The sequence below is a fragment of the Crinia signifera genome, chromosome 3, assembly GCF_055691185.1.
Source record: "Crinia signifera chromosome 3, ASM5569118v1, whole genome shotgun sequence".
Classification (NCBI taxonomy): Eukaryota; Metazoa; Chordata; class Amphibia; order Anura; family Myobatrachidae; genus Crinia; species Crinia signifera.
The window spans coordinates 96,033,439-96,056,532 of record NC_139219.1 but is presented as its reverse complement, the minus strand read 5'-3'; the positions used below and the strand labels follow the sequence as shown (position 1 = coordinate 96,056,532).

The following is a 23,094-nucleotide window of genomic DNA, read 5'->3' as shown; positions in this document are numbered from 1 at the left end:
CCATCCAGTACAGATATTTGTGTTGGAGGGATTCCTATTCTGTGCTAGTAATATCCATTTCAAACATACAGTACACAATAATCCCAGGATTTTTCACGTGTACCATTGCCTCAGCTCGTCACGTCACCCATCACCTCCTCTCACCCCTTCATCTGGCCCTCTGTCACTCCACCCCCTGTACCCTGTCTCCAGGTGTCATTTTTTAAGTCTGGGGAGTGACACCTATTCTCTACTATATATAAATAAATTAATATAAGACAGTAAATGTGTTTCTCCGACACCCAGGATTCCGTAGGTTGCCGAGGAGTACAGTGTACAGGAGAACAGCTTAATGTGTAATAGGCATTACAGCGCGTGGTATAATATGTAATGCGCATAACAGTGTTTGGTATAATGTGTTATGGGCATTACGGTGTTTGGTATAATGTGTAATTGGCATTTACGGCATGTAGCATAATGTGTCATAGGCATTAAAGCGTGTAATGTAATATGTAATGAGTATTATGGTGTCATATTGTCTGTCCCTGGCCCCAGAATTTTTGATGGCAGCCCTGCCTGCAGTCTCCCTAGCTGCACTGACAGTGCCGCGCTTCTCAGTCCTGGCGGTAACTGACAGCATAGTCTACAAAGTCTGTTCATTGGTAAGTGCTTCAGTCACCACAGCCAGTTTAGTATAGGTAGTCAGTTCTGTGCTGCCAGAATAAGATTGAATATATATATATATATATATATATATATATATATTTTTTTTTTTTTTTTCATACATACATACATACATACATACAATCTCGCATTCATTTTGCCCTTTTAAAATTAAAATGTGCCCTCACAATTGAAATATGTGCCCTCCCTGTGGTCAGCACCCTGCCCTAAAAAAATTTATAGAGTGAACACTAAGTATGTAAGCCTTTTGCTAGCAGGGCCCTCTTTCCTTTCTGTTGCTACATAATCTGTAGATTTAATTATGTTTTTCTTTGAGCTGTCCTTTATACCCCTTTTACACCGCAGCAAAACCCCGGGTCTTCGGCGGGTCAGCGGCGGTTAAATGGGACACGCCTTGTCCCTTTACACGGGACTTCTACCCAGGTCCTGACCTGGGTAGAACACGGCTAGGACCTGGGTAGAGGGTAGTTTAAATGGGTATGCCGGGTCACCCGACCTGGCTCTCATTTACATCAATGGGGGACGTACAACCTGCGGACAGCGGTGTCCGCAGGTTGGGCGGGGGGCACACACAGGCTTCGCTGCTGTCTGCTATACTCTGCAGACAGCAGCAGCGGTGGAAGTGAATGGATGCCTGTGTGCAGCATCCATTCACCACCCGGACAAGGGCTGGGGGGAGGGGGGGTGCACGGGGGCAGCCAAGCAGATTACCTTAGTGCTGGGCTTGCCCCCAGCACGCGCGGTCCGGGTCCCGGCGATCGGCTCCTGGAGATGACGTCATCTCCAAGCTGCAGCGGGGGACTGCGGGCGGTGTAAAGAGAGCAAACGCCGGGTCGCACCCGGCTTGAAACAGGGATCAAAAACCTGGGTGCGACCCGGCGTTTTTGATGCAACAAATTTGTCTGTAAGACACTTGTACAGAGCTGTGAATCTTTGAGACGCTTAATAAAAAAAAAAATTAGATACACACATTTATTAAGTGCACACACACTATACATATATACACACACAGTAAAAGTTTATCAAAATGACTGTCACCAATGACAGCGGCCTTTACTTATGCTGCTTTCCCACTGCCAAACCTGCTCTGACCGGATTTTTTTTTTTTTAAACGTTTCTTTAACCGGGTCAGAGCAAGTTTAACCCCATTCATGCTGCATGTTGTAAACGGTATATTACTGGTTAATTACAGTTTTTGTACCTTTCATATTGCACCCGTTGTGAAAGGTACACGGTAATTAACCAGTAATATACCATGCAGTAGGCAGCAACTAGTAACACTCTCTCCCTCCCCTGGTACTTGGCAACGAGGTAGGCAGTGGGCGTGCACGGGTCACTAGGAGGCAGCGGATCCTGCTCATTACATATGCACATATGAATGTGCCATTCATTACAATTGCACATATGTAATGAGCGGCCCACTAGTTCCCATTTGCAGCAGGGACCACGCAGATTAAATCACACTCTCCTAATGGACCTGCTTCCTCCACCTGAGCACAGACTGCGCTGCCCAGATCTCTGGGATTGCTGCCAGGTACCAGGGGAGAGGGGGGAGCGGGGATACCAGCTGCAAGGTACCAGGTGAGGGGGGGGGTACCAGCGGAGGAGGGAGACCAGTGTGGGAAAACAGTTTAAAGACCCTTTCCCACTGCCAATAAAAGGGTCTTAAACGGGTTTAAGAACCTTTTTTGGGCAGTGGGAAAGGGTCTCTAAACTGTTTTCCCACACTGGTCTCCCTCCTCCGCTGGTTTCCTTTCCCACTGCCAAAAAAACAAGTCTTAAATGTGTAGGACGCTGCTTTTACCCAATTAACAAATACGGGTATTTGTTAAACAGGTAAAGCACCCTGGAGCTTTCCCACTTCAGCTCTACCCATTTAAAAGGGCTAAAAAAATGGCAAATTACCGTAAGAGCTGCAGTTGGAAAGGGGTATTTCATTGAATTTGCCAGATTGCTGGAACTGACTGACTCATGGCTGCCAGAGTCTCAGCTGATGATACAGCAACAGCAGTGTGTGATAGGAGTATAAGGTCAGGGACTTTTCTAGACAAATTGGCTCCAAGTGCAAACAGTAAAAAATGCACGCCACCCCCATATACATTCAAAATTTGTAGTATTTGCATGCAAGTGCTTAAACAGCAGGTGTGGCCTTGTTGCAACGTGTCTTTGCACAAAAAAGAACAAAGAACAGTCTTGCTGCGACACAATAGTGGCCCTTACACCATATTAAGCCCAACACAGTAATCTTGCAACACATTATGCTCTGCACAGTAATGCCACTGACAACATAATATTCTGCCCCTTACTAATAATGCCACAGTACCTGCTCAGTCTCACTGGTCCTCCACCGAAGGCTCCTTATCAAAGGTAAAAGGCAATGTTAATGCTTCAGCATACCAATACATTTTAGATAATGCTATGCTGCCAACTTTGTGGCAATAATTTGGTGAAGGCCCTTTTCTATTCCAGTATACAAAGCAAGGACTATTAAAGACATGGTTTCATGAGTTCAGTGTGGAAGAACTTGACTGGTCTGCACAGAGCCCTGACCTCAACTCCATTGAGTAGCTTTGGCATGAACTGGAACAGAGATTGTGAGGCCTTCTCTTCCAACATTAGTTTCTGACCTCATAAGTACTTTATTTATCCATCAATTATTTGTAAACCCACGCAAGCACGGGGAGAATATACAAACTCTGCATAGATAGAGCCATGGTGGGAATCGAACCGTGACCTCAGCGCTTTGAGGCAGTGATGTTAACAATTACACCATCCATGCTCTTCAGGGATGCATGGGAACAAATTCCCAAAGAAACACTTCAAAAGCCTTCCAAGAAGAGTATAAGCTGTAATAGCTACAAAAGAGGGACCAACTGCATATTAATACAACATCATTACAGTCTCTGTGTAATGGTCACACTCTAGAATACTTTTGTCCATAGTGTATATCACACTATGGCAGGGCTCGATAAAACCCAGGCGCCAGGTCACCACGGCGACCAGCATTTTCTCCCTGGCGACCAGATATTGTCACGCAGCGGCAGTGTGTCTCGGCTCCAAGTCCTGACTCCTGCCTAAGGAGGCCACGCAGCTGCGGACAGTAGTGTAACCCTCGCCACGACCTGGACACCTCAACGACCCCCCCCGCAGCATCTCTGAGATCCAGACCCCACGACCCCCTCCCCGCATAGAAGGGAGATCCCATCCCTCCTGAGCGTGCTCACGATGAACTACACGCTCCTGATAGCGCGCACTAAGCGCGCACTACCTGATGCACAGCACAGCAGCAGCTTTAATTGACAGAGGGCGGGCAGATTGGGTGTGCTGTTAAAATGTAGCAGGGTCAGCTGTTTGGGGGTCACAGGCTCGCTGTTCTTGTGCAAAGCCTGTGGCCAGAAGTATGTTGCCAGCCACTCTGATACCTTCGCATGACAGTTATGACTCACTCACTGTGTCCACATATACAACGGGGCTGCAGCAGTCAGGCTCACACAGTTCCCTGATCTATAGCTGCTGCTGTAGCAGTCCAGGATTATTGGGGCCCCTCCACCTGACACCAATGAACTGGGCTCTTTACCAGATGGCCCCTCTCCCTATCTCCTTTCATACTACTCCTCCTCCTCCTCCTCCTCCTTTTTGGGAACCAGGTAAGTGCCTTGGAGGAGTGTGGTGGGCGGGGGATGGGGGTGTTATGTCCAAGACATGTGGTATACATTTAGTGTGTGTATGTGAGAGTTTGTGTGAGGGAAAAATGTGCGGACATAAACGGCCAAAACATTGTCCAACGACTTGGGAAACATTAAACATGTTTGCTTTTTCTAGTGTATGTGTGCCCCTTTCCCACGGCAGCTCTTAACCGGTAAATATATATATATATTTTTTTAGCATTTTTAAATGGGTAGAGCTGCAGTGGGAAAGCTCCAGGTTGCTTTACCTGTTTAACAAATACCGGTATTTGTTAAAATGGTAAAAAGCAGAATCCTACACATTTAAGACTTGTTTTTTTGGCAGTGGGAAAGGGTCTTAAACAGCATTTAAGATCCCACAATAGTCTTCCCCCTCCCCTGGTACCTGTCCTGCCCCCAACCCCCACCGATACCTTGCAGCTGGTACTCCCCCCCTCCCCCCCCACCTCCCCTGGTAGCGATCCATCCGGGCAGCACAGTAGGCAGAGGGCGTGCCAGGGCTCCTAGTCCGCAGTTCCCGGGCATGCAGGAGGAGGCAGGTGCACAGACAGCGGGGGCACTGAGGATCCGGGCAGGTCCGTGCTCAGGAGGTGGAAGCATATGTAATGAGCTGCTAATTAAATATGTGCATATTTAATGAGCGTCTCCGCTACTTCCCATTTGCAGTAGGGACCCCCGCCGATGAAATGACAATCTCCTAGTGCCCCCGCTGTCTGTGCACCAGCTGCTGCCTCCTTCTGCATGATGCTTTCATGCATTATTGGGGGACCTGCCGACTAGGAGCGCCGCTGCCTACTGCACTGCCCCGCTGCCTGGATGGATTGCTGCCAGGTACCAGAGGAGGGGGAGGGGGGGGGGGGGGGGGAGCGGGGGTACCAGGTGTACCAGCTGCCAGGTTCCAAGGAGGGGGGCAGGACAGGTACCATGGGATGGGTGGTCTATTACTGGTGAATTACCGTTTTTGTACCTTTCAAAACGGGTGCAATGTGAATGGTACAAAAACGGTCATTAACCAGTAATATACCGTTTACAACATGCAGTGGGAAAGGGGTTTCAAGCTCAGACACGTTTTAAAGTCCCATTTAACAATACAGGGTCTTTACCCGTTTCTGCAGTGGGAAAGCAGCATAATCCAAGATTGATAGCATGTACTGTATAGTACTAGTTATCTCAATTTGCTGTATATATAAAGTAGTAATATCTATCTATCTACCTACCTAGTGTCCATGCAGCTCCGAAATACTGCCATCTGTTGTCAGCGACTGAAACTACATCTACTACCTTTGGAAGCATTTTCTTTGAGCAGGCTTACATTGCCATCTGTTGGCAGCAAGTTAAACTACATCTACTAGCTTTCGAAGCATTTGTTTCGTGATGGCTTACTAGTTTCACATAAAGAGGATACAGCAAAGTGGCTGTAGTTGCAGGAATTATGTTTTACGAACATATGTTAAAGAAAACATCTGTAGGACTAATGCAAGGTTAGTGAGTTTGCGAGAAGAAAAGCAATGCTTCCCATTGATTCATGCCAGATGCCACAAGCCTTTAGTATTGGCAACTGAACCATCCCCAAGCTAGGTGCAAGATATCCAGCAGAAAAACGCCTCCCCTCGCAATGAGACTGGATCCATGTGATAGCATAGTTTCTGCCCCAAAAATGTCCACTTTAATGGAAAGACAAGATCCGGCCAAGTTATAACCATCCCAGAATAGGACGGAGCAGCACAAAATGCATTAATTAGCATCTGTCCTTGGGCAGAAACTGGCATTTGTGTCTGTTAACAGAGGTCTGACAAAATCTGTTCCAGTAGCTTCATGTTGGTGGATAAAAGATGGCATATCTTAAGCCCAAACAATACAGGTTAAGTATCCCTTATCCGAAATGCTGAGGACCACAAGCAATCTGGATAAGGGATTTTTCAGGAATATATATATATTTTTTTTTAACACATTTACCTGGTCCTCCGGCGGCCTTCAGGAACTTCTTCAGCGGTCCCAGCATTGCAGAAGGGACTGCTGAAGAAGATTCTGAAGGCCGCCGTGGACATAGGGAACTTGGTAAATTGGCGGGGGAGGGGGGTTGAGAGGAGGGAGAGGAATAAAAAAAATGGTACTTGTGTATTATCACGGCGCCCGAATTTACTACGTACGCAAACGTAGTGAAATCGCATCGCATGCCATTATGGTATGGCATGCGATGCGATTTTGACATTTATAATGGTATTTAATGTACTATAGCATTAAATTACATAATGTCATTTATTAATGACCCCCCGCCCCCCAGTATCAACGTGATCCCGAAGCGTGGTGAGCGCAGCGGTACACGTTCGATCGACCTTTTCATATCCCCACTATCCACGTCGGCGTGGAGTTGATTTTATATAGTGTGGCCAGTGCACGTGTATTATGTTACATGTATTACGCGTCCGCTCGCCACGCTTCGGGCTCGCCACACTATATAAAATCAACTCCACACCGACGTGGATAGTGGGGGTATGAAAAGGTCGGTCGGACGCGTACCACTGCGCTCGCCACGCTTCGGGATGATGTGGATAGTGGGGGGGGGGGGCAAAATAAATGACATTATATGTCAATATTCTAGGTTCCATCAGAGCCGATATCTCATCGCATGCCATACGATGCGATTTTTTATTGCATCCTATCTTTTTAATGGATTCACTGACACAGAGCAGTGAATATATTACATAGGAAAATTGCATCTCCTGCCATACAATATGGCATGCAATGCGATGCTATTTCACTACCCTGAATAGCCCTCTACGCAAATGGAGTAGTGGGCGCCATGATAATACACAAGTACCCAAAAAAAAAACTGATACATTCTAAAAAAAAAAAACACGGCTTTTGGAATATTTCTGATACGAGATCTCCAGATACAGGAGACTCGACCTGTATTACAGTTTAGCTCACTACAGCCCCAGAAATAACCTGGAGTGTGAAACTATAAATTATGGTTTAACAAATGAATATGTGAAGAAAGTAAAAATACACCACTAAGAAAGTATTTTGTATAGTGGTGAAAAGTGTCACTATTGTTTTATTGTAGGGTGCCACAAAACTCCAGGGTTTTGTAAGCATTCTACATAAAAACAGAACAAGCACATACAAAGTGAATGGAGGATTCGCATGACACATTGTAGAGGGCAAACTGAGGTTATCAATACAAAAAGTAAAGGCAGCTAGTAGATCGCAAAATACAGTAACAGGAGAGCTTTAACATGACAGTAGACCGATCTATACATGGTAAAACAGTTGGCAGATTTCTATCATTTCTACAGGAACTTAACCCCCCCCCCCCATTACAGTATTATTATATTTTTATATATAATACCCCTTTCACATCGCACTTTTAAAACGGTATATTGCCGTTTTTTTCCCTTTTTAAAACGTTTAAGGCTGCACTGTGAATGCACCACAGCCGATTTACCGTTTCAATTTAACTGGCATTTCGAACCGTGTAAAAAGCAGAGTCCTACACGGTTCCTTGCCATTTTTTCTGCTATGTGAATGTGTACAGTTTCAATGAAACGGTATTTCAGGCTTAGAACAGAGCTACAGAGCACTGATAGGCTGTCCCCTGCGTGGTGTCACTGCCCAGAACCAGGAAGTAAACTGTGTCACTTGCTCTCTGCTCCCCTGCGTCCTTTCTCACAGGCGCCGGTATTAATCGTTGCCTGGGGGGAGGCAGCCGCACTTCCACCCGGCCGTCTCTTGCTCTCTGCTCCCCCAGCGTCCTCTCTCAAGGGAGTTGGTGCTGGTTTTTGCCTGTGACGGGGAGCCGCACTCCCGCCCGGCTGTCGCTCGCTCACTGCTCCCCGGCGTCCTCTCTCACAGGATACGCCGCGTCCAGGAGCGATCCCCGCCGGAGGGGGCTAGCAGCGCACCCGCCGTCAATCACTCGTTGCTTCCCCGGCGTCCTCGCTCTGAGGATACACTGCATTTAAAACGGTAATCTGGCCACTATTAAGGCTCTGACCCGTTTTAATTACCGGTTTAAAATACCGGTTTTTAAAACGGGTCTGCGATGTGAAAGTGGTATTAGGCACCACAAGTGGTACGCAGCGCCGTACATATAGAACACATTATAACAGTACAGGGTATACAGAACAGTGACAGAAAACACAAAAACAGCACAAATCTTGGTACACAATACAGCTGAGATACAGGGAAGTGAATGAGAATAGATGTAAGTATAGATTGTAGGTGAGTAAAGGGGTGTACACACGGAGAACTTTTAACTTGAGATTTTGACTATATAGTCAAAATCTCCTAGAAGGTTACACAAAATCTCCATATTTTTCTTCTGCTTAGTCAATATTGTCTAGCAGAAATTGCAAAGCATATATTGACTGTGCAGGCAAGGCAATTTTGACTAGATCATAGACTATTATTGCTTAGACGAAATCGCTTAGTCAAAATCTCCCCGTGTGTACACCCCTTAAGAGAGCTGTAATTGAAAGGCAAGAAGAGTAATGTGAGAACAGGAGGGCCCTGCTCTAAGGAGCTTACAATCTAGAAGGGGAGACAGACAGGCGACATGAGGTGCAGGTAAGGAGACCTGAGGCAAGAAGTGAGCATGGCAGGGATGGGCAGGACATGAGGCAGCAGGTAAAGAGAATGGACAAAGTAGTCCCCTCCCTCCTCCTATCCTCCTCCCCTCAACCTGATACATGCTCAAATATGTATTTAACATTTATTGGTCTGTAAAATCTTATTTCAATCATTAGCAAATGTTCAATAAATTAAAGATCACATCTGATTTTCCTTGAGATCTACGAGGTAGATTTACACTAATTCTGAGCAATGGCTGCATAGTGCCATCAACACCGCTAATGCCACCATGTACCCCATTGAAGACTTCAGGAAATGGTTGCTGTTACTGTACATCAGTGTGATGTGCAAGGCGGAAAACTGCATAGAACTGACCTCAGGAACATTTTGCACAAACTATACAAAACTACCACTTTAAACACAAGCAGGGGCCTTTTACTGATGGCTACAACTCTTTCCCTTAAGCAACACTTTCTTCTGCCTGTAGCATCATCACTCTCCAGTTCTGTCCTAAACTGACTCAACAACAAAATAAAAACCTGAAATAACCTCATTGCTCATCTCCAGGTCTTATAACGCTACAGCACTTCCTCAGCTCTAACATGGGGTAGAGTAGGAAACAGGGGACAAGGGGTAGGAGCCAATGAAGTGCCAGGAAGTGATGAATGGGAACAATAACATGGTAACACAGCACAAAACAAAGAGGCTACATGGAGTGTTATAGAAAAGCAGATATATGGTAACGGGAGAGCAAGGGATGGGTGTGATCTCAAACGAAAGGTTGGGGGGGGGGGGGTGTCATGTGCTGCACCCCATACAACACAGTTACCATCTCATAATTAGGAAGCAAGAAGTAATGAATGGGAACATGACATGATAAGAGCACAATGCAGGGAGGCGGCACAAACATTTAAATGTTATAGTGAAGCCGACATGGATAGGCAGAGATAGATGGGACAGCAGTATCAGTCTGAGGGGTCCTGTGCTGACACCATACCACACACTCACCATGTCATACACATTGAGGATCACAGGCTGGTTGGCCATCACTCTCCCTCGCCTCATGTAACCCTGGGAGCAGCCGCCTCCTGCTGCTGCTGGGACACCGCTCCTCGTTTCCTCAGGCACCTGGCGCTGCGTGCGGTCGCTACTGAGCCGCGTCAGTCGGTTACAGTCGGGCGACAGATGGCGGGTCAGGGGGGGTCACAGTGATGGCGGGGGGTGATGGAGGAGGGGAGGTGGCCGGGTATACCCGAGTGTACGCCGCATCCTCTCCGGACCTCGGTGTCAGCCCTGCTCCGCGCTGTTTCCCCCGTTATAGTAACATCATGGCTAGGGTTAAACAATGACTACGTCAATGTAGTTCCGGCGCAGCCGCTGCCCCTTCTTCCGCCGCTTACCGGCTGTGTGATGGATGGCAGCTTCTGAGCACACAGTGTGACTGTTCATGCCAGCCGTGCTGCTCACAGACGGAAGCCGCGGAGGCACAATAAGGCTAGGAGAGCGCACGTGCAGCAGAGACACAGGGGTAGATTTATTAAGCTCGATGAAGTGATGAAGTGTCTGATTTTTATCACCGGCCAATCAGCTCCTACCTGTCATTTTTAAAACCAAGCCTGTAACTTCACAGGTAGGAGCTGATTGGCCGGTATAAAAAAGACACTTTATCACTTCACTGAGCTTAATAAATCTGCCCATGAGTCAGCATAGGATGGTCATGTTGCCTTTGCCATCGATGGCAATAGTGCAACTGGCCATGGATAGTATCACACTATGGATGACCAGGGCCCCAGGCTAGTCGGGGTGGGGGCGCCCCGGTGCCGGGGGGGGGGGGGTGTACCTGTCCTGCGGCTGTGTATATAAAGCTTGCGGCGGCAGTGGGGGGTTCCTGCAGTCAAGAAATAACGAGCGCTATCCGCCTGGCTACGCGGAAGCGCTTCTGTTGTGAAAACACTGGCCGCACAACAGAAGGGCTTCCGTGTAGCCAGGCGGATAGCACTCGTTACTTCTTGACTGCAGGGATCCCCCGCTGCCGCCGCCGCAAGCTTTATATACGCAGCCGCAGGACAGGTACCCCCGGGGCACGGGGGGGTGGCGAAATGCCGCCCTCCAGTGGCCGGCGCCCTAGGCAAATGCCTAGATTTGCCTAGTGGTGGCGCCGGCCCTGTGGATGACCATCAATGTTTATGCTTATCGATGGTCTTCCTTTTTGTTTTTGACTAATTGGCCTGCGGGCCAATCAAAACACAGGGCGTGGTGCTTCACGCGTGTCGGAGCTATGCTAGGTGTCCTGGCCCCTTGGGAATAAAAGAAAAACAGAAACTATCCGTTTGTGCTTGACATCGATGGAGGGAAAACATCTGGTTCTCCTTGTCGATGGCAAATTTATTCTACATCGGCCATAAACCATCAATGATTTTGAATCATCGATGGTTTATGGCCATCCGTCAGCATAATTTCCAGCCATGCTGGTAGTGGTAGGAGGCGGAGCAGCGCACACTGGTCACAGCAACATCCCAACAAAGCTCAGTTTCATCCTCTTCCTCACATATAATCCAGCAATGTGTTGCAGGCACTGTTGTGGTTATTTGGATGTTTGCATTTTGCTTAAGAAATTTAAAAATTCCAGATTTAAATATATTAATTTATTATAGGTGTAAAGACCATAACCAGCCCTAACCAATTTCATGCACTAGGCAAAATGACCCATCAACCCTCTCCCTTATGTAACACAATAGTGTCCGTTACTCACACTATACTAGGGATGGCCATCGTTGCCATTGCCATCGATGGTTGCCATCGATGGCAATTCTGCAACTGGCCATCGATAGTGATAAACTATGCTATGGGTGACCATCAATATTTTTACATATTGATGGTCAGCCATTGTGTTTGTTTGATTGGCCTGTAGGCCAATCAAAACACGGGGCGGGGCTTCCCGGGTGTCGGGGGCGGAGCTATGCTGCGTGTCCCAGCACTTAAAAAAAATAAAATAAAAAACATTTTGCTGTTCCATCGATGGAGGGAAACCATCTGGTTCTCCCCCATCGATGGCTAAAGTATTCAACATCGGCCATGAATCATCGATGATTTTGAATCATCGATGGTCGATGGCCATCCCTACACCATACCACTTCGTGTTGCTCCTTATTTACATTAAGACATACCACACCTGCCTGCTTTGCTTGCTATTTAATACACAACAGCAAACAGTCTGTCAATAATGCAGTGACCCTTTAAAGCTGCCTCTTGCACTGCAAGCACAATGCATAACCAGAGTAAGAAAAAAAATGCAGTTTAAACACAGGTAGCTTACCCATGGATTCTGTTGTAAACAGTGTTTTGCTTGAATTCTCCACCACTTGTGACAAGAATCACAAACACACAGGGCCGGTGCCAGGTACGGCACCGCCCCAGGCGGGGGGGGAGTGCCCGGCCGCCGCTCACCTGCTCCGGGGGGGAACTGCACAATCCGCCGCGCAGTGCTGCACATGGGGGAGACTTTGCAAAGTGCCCCGCATTCCTGTCCTTCAGCTTCGTATCGGGAGGGTGCAGTCCACCGTCAGAGCCTTCCCCACCAACCAGCAGCCTGGGCCAGCCCAGCATGTGCTGCGGGAGACCTGGGAGCTGCTCGACCTGTTCCCTGCCCTGAGCCAGGGGGGCGCGTACTTTGCCCCGGACAGGCTCCTGGTGGTGGTGGTGGCAGGGCCGGTGCTATGTATGGCACTGCTCCATGACGGGGGGGGGGGGGGACTGGAGCCACCAGCCGCTCACCTGCTCCGGGAGGGGGAGTGGGGGGGGGGGTGATGCGGTCACTGAGTCGCCGCTCCACGACAGGGGGAGTAGAGTTGCGGCGGAGGAAGGGGAGGGGATGCGGCCACCGCTGCAGAGACCTGTTTCCAACTATAGGGGCAGGGTGTGGGGATGGTGCCGGCGCCGATGCGCTCTCCAGACGCAGCGGACCTGGCTCAAAGGGAGTAGGGGACAGTGCGGGCGCCGCTGTGGAACTACCTATCCACTTGCTCCATGAGGGGGGGCTCCCAAGTGCCGCCCTCCAGTGGCCGGCGCCCTAGGCAAATGCCTAAGGCTGCCTAGTGGTGGCGCCGGCCCTGCAAACACATGGATTCAGATGAGGGCTTTGTTGTTTATTTTGAACAGGAGGTCACAGCACCTCAGGCTAAACCACATGCAATCGTTATTACAGAAAGTAGCATACAGGCAGTCTCAGCATCACAGTTTTTTGCAAAGGCTCCAGTGGTCCCTACAATAGCCAACACACCATGACCTATCGCTTGGGCGACTAATACCCCATCAAGAGCAAGGTGACTCTGCCTTGGAAACCCTTATATCAGGAAATCCAAGGTGCTGCTGATTACACATCTGGGATTCTGCATCTGTTTCCAAAACCTGGTCTGGATCCTCCACATTACTTTCATTTCGGGGAATGCTGTTTCTGCCACAGTATGTTATGTTTACATAATGTTTAAGTTAAAGAAAATGTGACATCTATGGTCCTTCTAGGAGGTGGAGTCAGCCCCAGAAGTTATATTGACGGCTTTGAATTAACTGATTCAAACTTGCAGAGGAGGAGAGGTGCCCCCTTGGGAGCAGGAGCCTGGTGGTACTACAAGGCATGCAGTCCAAATCTAGTCAGGGGATAGCAACATCGCCGTCGCTAGGGGCATACACATGGAGCGGTCTAAGCTCTATTTCTAAGTGTCAGATCGCTTAGAAATGGGGCTGAAATCACCCCATGTGTATAACCCTTGGCGACGGCGATAATATACAAACTCCAAACAGTTGAGGCTATGGTGGAAATGGAACCCATAACCTCAGTGCTGTGAGGGAGTAATGTGCCTGTGCTGCCCTAAGTGCATCAAGGGTGCTTGCATACCTCCTGCTATCTGCATGCATCTGTGAACCAATGCCGTGGTGATGCCAGCCTTTGGCCAGTCTACATAAGTGGGTCATCCAGGTCCAGGAAGTCTACTTTCAATGACACAGACCCAGGTCTCAGCATGCGTACAAAACTGGGGCCATTGTTCAGGGAAGCCGAGAGGAATTCCGGGCCCTGGCAACATTTTGGAGGTGTGGCCACCTCCTGCACTTAGGCCACACCCCATCATGTTTAGAGGGGGTGAAAGAAAACTCTAAAAACTCTGAACTCAGCAGCAGCACACACCTACAGCATGTGCTTTGCTGACAGAAGGCTCAGCATGAGCATGTGCTGTCTACAGCACATGATGTAGAAGTGTGTGCTGCTGTTGCTGCCTCGGAGGGATGGAGGGGGAAGGGAGGGGTTGGACCAGGGCCCCTCCAGCAAGCATGGGCCCGGGTAATTAGTACCCACTCCCCCCCCCCCGGCTGCCCTGCCATTGTTGAGCAGACTCTGTTGCCATACCTGCTATGCCCACCAAACCCTGGAACTTAGCAGTCACTTTCTTTCTCCTTTTGTTTTTCTTGTTAAACGTCGCAGTCACGCAGCTACGATTCTGCACATGCGCAGCACGGGTACAGTGTATATGCAAATCCGCAAAAAATCCAATGTGTACATAAACCATCAGGTTTGCTCATAAATCTGTATCAAACCATACTTACCTACCCTCCCAGAATTGCCGGGAGGGTCCCAAAAACCGGGTCTTCCTCCTGGTCTCTGGAAGGGTGGGCAAGCCTCCTGCATCTATCGGGGCACCCACATCAGTTAAAATGACGCAAATTGCATAATTTAGTACCACCCTTTCCGAAGTGCTGTGAATTGCAGCATTTACAGGAATGGGGGTGGGGCCGCCCCCCGGATACTCCTGGAGAGGGGGGTGGGGCCGCCCCCCGGATACTCCTGGAGAGGGGGGTGGGGCCGCCCCCGGGATACTCCTGGAGAGGGGGGTGGGGCCGCCCCCGGGATACTCCTGGAGAGGAGACACTTAAGGTAGGCAAGTATGTATGAGACCCATTGTCAGATTAGTGCTCAGAATCCTTAAGGGTGGGTTATAGGCTCATGTCAATAAAACTTTAACATACAGTCTGATACCCATTCAGCTAATCAGGAAATGTTTAAAATCATGAATAGTTTAAAAATTACAAATGGTAGTTTTCCTTTTTTTCAGTGTTCTTTTCCAACCTTTCACAACATGCTATGAAATCCTGTAATGTTTTTCTCACTGTGCCATACAATGTAACAACCTTCATTCCTCCCTACATCTCTTTATCCAAATTTCACTCCCCCATTGTTCTCTAATTAACACTAATAAACTTGCCTATCGTTCCTTAAGTAGATGAAAAAAGTAATTCCATGGGATGGCATATGGTCTTTAGGTCGACAATATTAAGGTTGACATACATTGGGTCGATCACTGAAGGTCGACAGGCCTTAGGTCGACACAGACAAAAGGTTGACAGGTTTAAGGTCGATGGGGTCAAAAGATCGACACAGGCATTAGGTCGACCTTGGGAAGGTCGACATTTGTTTTTCAGGGATTTTTTAGAGCTGACATGTGCTGACAGGTGGTATTTCATGCCCTACCATCCACCTAGCATCGCGAATGTAGCAAGGGGACATGGTGCACCGATACAGTGTCCATGTCAACTATGTCGATAATTGAGACAAAATAATGTGAAAAACCTTTTGACTGTCGACCTTCCCAATGTGGACCTAATGCTTATGTTGACGTTTTGACCCTGTCCTCCTTTTGACCCTGTCGATTTTAGGCATGTTGTCATTTTGTCTGTGTTGACCTAAGGCCTGTCCACCTTCAGAGGTCAACCAAATGTATGTCAACCTTAATTTGGTTGACCCAAAGACACATACCCCATGGGTTCAGGAACTTCAGTGGTTACTAACCAATGTCCATGACTACAATACACTGCACTTTAAAGTTCTACCACCTGTTCCTTCCACATGTACAGGATTAGTTTCACCAGAAAAGGAATGGGTACTTATTTCCTAGCACGGCACCCGCAATTTTTATTGTATTGGTCGAAAAAATCACGTCGATCGCATTGCATGCCAGCCAAATCCCATGCGATGCGATCGACGCGATCGACCGGATTTTTACATTGGAATCAATTTAAAATGGTCCCTGAGACCCGATTTTACATTGATTTCAATGTAAAAAAAACCAAAAAAACCCCATTTTAATAGAAAACCCCCCTCATGTTTTAAATGCCCCCCCAATGTTAACGCCACCCCACTATTGACGCCAACCCAAAGCGTGGCAGTGCAGCAAGCCCGCGAGGGGCGGCGGTACGCGTCCTCCGACCTTTTCATACCCCCACTATCCACGTCGGTGTGGAGTTGATTTTATAAAGTGTGGCGAGCGCAGCGAGCCACTGAGCCCGAAGCGTGGCAAGCGCAGCGTGCCGCGCGAGGTCTCAGCGAGGTCTCAGCGAGGTCTCAGCGAGGTCTCAGCGAGGTCTCAGCCAATCAATGGCTTGCTAGTCATTTTTTTTTTCAAGTTATCTGTGTTCCTCCCGGCTCCCGCCACTGCCCGGCACCCAGTGTCATCCTACCTGCCCAGCGCGCTGCTCCCGCTGTCACCCTCCTCCTGCCCGGCTCCCTATGCAGCCTCCCCCTGCTCGGCTCTCTATTAGCCGGCATCCCCCGCCCGCTGATGACCCCCCCGCACGGCTCCCTCCTCCTGCAGCTCCCCGGGGACCGCATATGATAAATCCATGCAATTTATCATATGCAAACCTTGGCACATCAAGTGCCTAATCGTGTGTCCCCCTCCCGGGGAGCTGCAGGGTGAAATCAGGTCCGACTTGTCCTTAGGACAAGTCGGACTAATGTATGGGGGCCTTTACACTTAAGGCATACAATCAATGAGACGGGTGCCGTGCTAGGAAATAAGTACCAAGGAATGTTTTTTCATGGTCACAACTGCCCTGTAAAGGGTTAAGGAGCCATCAGAGAGAGTGCTTTGCAGTCAGGTAACAGAACCTGGTTCACTGCAAAGCCAGGAATGGGTCAATGATGTGTGTTTGGAGGATAGATGGGTAGGCTCAGTGGCATAGTGAGGGCGGAGGCGGTGGAGCACAAGCTCCAGGCGCTGATTGATCAACTGGCGCCGGAGTCGTGCACCGCCAGCCTCGCCCGCTCCCTGCTCCCCTGGCTGTGTGCACTGAGCGGCTGCCTGACGCTATTCTTAATCCAAGTCTTCTGCTGGACTGCGGCGCTCACCAATAGGCGCTTGCAGTCCAGCAGCCAATGAGAAGCATTGGTGGCTGCTGGACTGCGAGCGCATATTGGTTTGTGCCGCAGTCCAAGGGGAGACTGGCCCTCTTCTGCATCTGGGGCTGGACCCACAATTTCACTGCCCTGATGGAGGAGGAAATGAGAAGACAGGGGAACCTCCCCTGCCGGAGCCGAGGACGCGGCCCTGCTGCCGCTGGCGCCGAGGCCACGAGTCGACCCTTCTCCCACAGGAGCTGAGGACAGGACCATGCTGCCGCCGGCACTGAGACCCTGCTCCCATCAGAGCCTAGGGAGGGAGTGGACCGTGCTGAATGACCGCAGCTGCAGGAGAGCTCCAGGGATATGAATCTGACTGGGGTGAGTCCAGCTACAATATGTACACAATGTACAGTCTATGCATGGGGGCAGTGTGTGTGTGTATTTTGGGGCACAATGTGTGTATATGGGGTCACAGTATGTGTGTATTGGGGCAAAGTGTGTGTATACAATATGTGTATGAGGTGTGTGTGTTTTTGGGCACAGTGCATGTCTGTGTATTGGGTCACAATGTGTTTATGAGAGCACAGCGTGTGACAGTGTGTGTGTGTGTGTGTGTGTGTGTGCTAAATTACTGTCTTGCCCTTGTTGCCAAAAATCCTAGTTTTAGCCCTGCCAGTGCTGAGGACAGGGGGACCCATAGCACAGAGTGGTAATAAAGTGTGTGGGGTGATGAAGCATGTAGGTTTAGGCAATATGGAGATGTAGTGATTTAGTGCAGGAGGGTATAAGGGGATGTAGTGTATTGATGTAGTGTAGGGTATAGGGGGATGTAGTGTATTGATGTAGTGTAGGGTATAGGGCAGGGCTGGGCAACACGGCCCTCCAGATGTTATTGAACTACACATCCCAGGATGCTTTGCATTAGTTTTGCTATGTGGCCATGCTGAAACTGATGCAAGGCATGCTGGGATGTGTAGTTCATCAACATCTGGAGGGCCGGTGTTGCCCAGCCCTGGTATAGGGGGATGTAGTGTAGTGATGTAGTGGAGGGTATAGGGGGATTTAGTGTAGTGATGTAGAGCAAGGCTAGTTCACGCTATGAAGGAGCCATGTGACAGATGCAGGTGGGGGGGACATGCCCATGCTCCGGGCACCGTGGCACCTAGCTACATCACTGAGTGTGCTCCCAAACATATGGCTCCAGTTCAGGTGTTGAGACCTGCACAGCCACAGGTGGAACTGGGCTGAGGAAAGGATTTAAACCTTGTTCAGTTTGGTGCACATTGCACTGATGCTCGATAGTAGTCAGCGAGCAGTAGGGTCAGGGCCGGTGCAAGCCTCCCCCCCACCCCAGGCAAATCCTCTGCCCGCTGCCCGATGCAACCCCACGATACCGCAGCCGTTACCGTGTCCAGGGAGATACTGCGGCGGGTGCTGTGTGTGTGCGGGCAATACCGTGTCTGGGGAGGGTGGGGGGAATCCAGCTTTGATTCATGGGCGGGATGGGGAGAGGGAAGCCCACTGTCTTACCTGCTCCCCGCTCCAAGCTTTCTATGGTACCTCTATGGTACCTCTCCTCGGCGGCTCATTACCGCCCTCCAGTGGCCGGCCCTGAGTAGGGTTGCCAATCCCGGGGCATTTTATCAATCCCGGAATTCGAGATTGAAAAATGCCCAATCCTGGGTTTCCCGGGATCCTGGGATTGGCTTCCCTAATGCAAAAACCCGCCCTGGCCGCCCGCATATATACTTACAGGTGCGAGGCGGCTGGGCGGATGTAGTCTGGGCGTGTAAGTTGGATGATGCAGCCTGGGCGGGTGGACGTCGGGTGATGGTACGGGGGCAGCCTCGGTGGGTGGGCGGTCTCGGAGGCGGCGGGAGGTCAGCGCGGTGCGCACGGGACTGTCAGGCAGTTGTGTGGCCTGCGCAGCGTGACCTCTGACGTCGTCACACTGCGCAGAGCCGCACTGCCCGGGATGGGAGAAACTGGGCAGCGTCTGAGCACTAGCTCAGACGCTGCCCGGCATTAGACTACGCAGTCTAATCCCGAAATCCCGGCATTGGAATCTTCAATCCCAGGATTGGCCACCCTAGCGAGCAGGGACAAGTGTTGTAGCACCAGGGAATTGGACTGCCAGTGATTGGAGGCACCGTGTGCAAGGAGCGCTGCTTGGACAAATACTGTTGTTTAAATGGAAAATTGAATAAGTCTCTAGTGGTGCAATGCAGCTTCAAAAGAGAGTCCTCCTAGGTGCCACCAACACCCTCAGGGGTCCTCAAACTATTTTGCTCTGGGACCCCATCAGACAATAAAAATAATGACAGGACCCCAACAAGTTACTGCAGAAGGTCATCACATCACATATGTAGTCAGCAGAGAGAATATGCACAGTGCAGCATTGTGGAGGCACAAAATGATGTGAGGAGTCTACCATAACAGACAACTCAACAAATTTTTCAGATTCCTTGAATCACTGACTGAGAATAGAAAAGTAATCAGCCTGATGGTCAGCAACATGGAGTTGCGACCCCATGCTGATAAGGTCGGGACCCACTTTGGGTCAGGACCCACAGTTTGAGAACCGCTGGTCTAGAGCAAAATAATTTGGAGGGGACTCTTCAGGAGGCGCACAGCTTATTAATAAAATAAATAGTGAAGTTAACAAATAAACAATAAATATATCTCTATCTATCTATCTATCTATCTATCTATCTATCTATCTATCTATCTATATATATATATATGGTCAATGGTAGACAGCTGCGCCTTCAGTGTAAAACATCAGTAGTGAATATCCTTAAACAGTGAAGTGATATGTGTAAAAATCACTCGTAGAAATATCTTTCTTATGTCCATCTCCTGACTGGTCCTCCTCATCCGTAGGTATGAAGCTCGGATGGAGTGCACAGATCCAAAGGAGAGGATATACTTAGTTAGAAACAAAAATGCTTAAAGTGATTGGTGATAGGTGGTGATTTACTGCTACCGTGTGGTCAAAAATTATAATACACCCAGTGTATAGCGTTAGGTAAGAAAAATGAATGACTCACATTAGACAGGGGCCCGATATCCAGGGCCGGATTAACAATGGGCCTGAAGGAGCTACAGCTCCAGGCCCACTCTCCAAATAGGAAAAAAAGAATTGTGTAGAGCGCCAAGGTAATTAATTACACTAAAAAATACATTTAAATATATGAATAATTTTGATCAATTGGGTATCACAAAATAAAAATACATTTAATTATCACATCAATTAAAAACATATTCAATATGAATGCACATATATTTTTGCCTAAAACATAATTATTGCACTTAGGAGAAATATGGCATACAGTAAACCACTTGTCAAATGAATAGAGTTTGTATTGGATACTTAAGTGAGTCCCGCTTGTTCCAGGCACTGCTACCTTCTTGTTGGGATTTGGTGGTCCCCAATTGGAAATGGGGCTGGGGAGGGCAATTGGGAATGGGGGTCCGGATTCGGCTTGTACTGGTGGGGGTCAGTTGGTCCTGCTGGAAGCCTTGGTCTCTGTTTCCACTGGTGGGCAAGATGTATAGACCTCACTGCTCGGATAAGAGGCTCCAGAAATTAGCAGGTGTTTAGTCCTAATTTGTACATCCAAATTGGGGGTGCCAGCATGGAAAATGCTGAGTCCGTGAAGAATAAAACGGTAGCTGGTTCAAGGGGTAGTTGGTGTGGTATCCAAAATAATAGTCACAAGAGTGCAGACAAGGGTTAACCTGACGCGTTTCGTTGCGCTCTGGCAACTTTCTCAAAGGTATGCCACTGTTAGTATGCTGTGGGTTTATATACCTGCTAACAGGAAGTGCATAATCACAATACAGGAAACAGTTACCCAATTGATCATAAAAATGAAATACATAATAATAGTAGATTTCCCTACATCTCTTAAGAGAGATAGATATAGGGTAATCAAATAGGAGGCAGTCAAAAATTATACAAACACATAGTAGACACAGAAAGCATAAAAAACAGGCTTAGAACTTCCATTTCCGGCTGTTGGAACGCACGCCGCGTCCAACTTCCGGGCTGTGGAACGCACCAAGTTATTAATGGAGGGACTTAATAATCGCTGTACAAGCACTCGATGTGCAGCGATTGGGTGCGCGTTTGCGCGCTCCAGCAGTGAAGTGCTCAATGTGGATTGGAAGGGGAATATGTCCGGACGGTGCACTGTTGTTTAGTGCACTGACGCCGCCTTAATGCTAAAGGCGGAACGTCATTTCCGGTGCGTGACACGCACTTCCGGTGCGTGACACCAGGGCCGGCCCTAGGCATAGGCAGGCTAGGCAATTGCCTAGGGCAGCAGCCTATGCCTAGGGGCAGCATTGCGTTAAGCTGGGGCTGGGAGACATACCGCAGGTCACACTCGTACTGTACGGTAGTGGCTCACACGCCGCAGCAGCCGCCCCCCCCCCCCGCCCGCCCGCTGCCCTCGCAATGATGTCGGGTGCAGGCGCAGCTTTATGTTTTCACATCCGCCCGGCCAGCCGCGGCGCACCCCCACGTGACACACGCGGTGACGCAGGCGGCAGGCGGCTCAGTGCTCGCCCTCTCATCCCACACTCTGTCCCACCTCCTCCAGCCGCCGCGACGCGTGCTGGGAGTAGTGGAGGAGGGACAGCGACAGTGAGCCACGCAGCAGCAAATGGAGTGTATGGTGGCAGGTGAAACGCCACAATCATCAGCGCCTGTGCCTTGCCCCTGTGATTCTTCCAGCCAGCCAGTGTAACTGTGAGTCTTGAGTCTGGGGACTTGATCTTGATACCTACACTAATATATATATATATATATATATATATATATATATATATATATATATACATACATACATACATACATACATACATTGTTTGGATGGGTTAATAGATTGGTATATCGCGCATCCAGCAGCCAATAGCCTAATATTCCACAATAAGGTCCCTCTAAACCTTCACCAACACCACAAAAAAGAAATTGGAATCAGACTTATCCGGCGCTTGGGATCTTGATTACACCAGGATCTCTCCGGTGACCATTTACATATAAATGAAAAAAAGTGTGTAATAGTGAAGTACGTTTTTTAAAGCACTTTCAATTTAATACATTTCTCATAAAAACATGGTTGCTAAAACACACATATAAAATCTCAATACATAAAACAATTAGCACCGTTTTAAAGTGCATAAGTGGAATCCAGAATTTAGGAAAGTACTGAGAATTACCGGGTAGAGTGGGAACTGATACACGGAACAGTCCCAAATCAGCTTTAGTAGTGCAGTCCTATGGAGTAAATCTGCTGGGCTCCAGGTCCTGTCACAAATCCCCGGGTGTCAGTCACTTCCTTCAGTCCATATGCATATAACACCAACGCGTTTCTTCCTCTAAACGGAGGACTTTTTCAAGGTGTCACAAGGTGTCGACACCTTGAAAAAGTCCTCCGTTTAGAGGAAGAAACGCGTTGGTGTTATATGCATATGGACTGAAGGAAGTGACTGACACCCGGGGATTTGTGACAGGACCTGGAGCCCAGCAGATTTACTCCATAGGACTGCACTACTAAAGCTGATTTGGGACTGTTCCGTGTATCAGTTCCCACTCTACCCGGTAATTCTCAGTACTTTCCTAAATTCTGGATTCCACTTATGCACTTTAAAACGGTGCTAATTGTTTTATGTATTGAGATTTTATATGTGTGTTTTAGCAACCATGTTTTTATGAGAAATGTATTAAATTGAAAGTGCTTTAAAAAACGTACTTCACTATTACACACTTTTTTTCATTTATATGTAAATGGTCACCGGAGAGATCCTGGTGTAATCAAGATCCCAAGCGCCGGATAAGTCTGATTCCAATTTCTTTTTTGTGACATACATACATACATACGGAGCCAGCCTTACCTTTGCTGGTAAATCCGCCAGCAACACGGCGCTCCATCTGACTGAGATGCGCGTGCGTCCCCCACGCACGTGCGTCTCAGTATCCGGGCGGCGAGGCAGACG

General features: G+C 48.7%; 1 protein-coding gene across 1 annotated transcript in view; it reads right to left on the bottom strand.

Moving 5' to 3' along the window:
• Positions 1-10,393, bottom strand: part of DESI2 (desumoylating isopeptidase 2) — a 45,170-nt gene extending 34,777 nt beyond the window's left edge. The window contains exon 1 of the mRNA XM_083176233.1: positions 9,930-10,393. Coding sequence (XP_083032359.1) covers positions 9,930-9,986 — 57 coding nt within the window. The 5' untranslated portion in view covers positions 9,987-10,393. The remainder of the gene's footprint in view (positions 1-9,929) is intronic.
• Between the last annotated feature and the right edge of the window lie 12,701 nt (positions 10,394-23,094).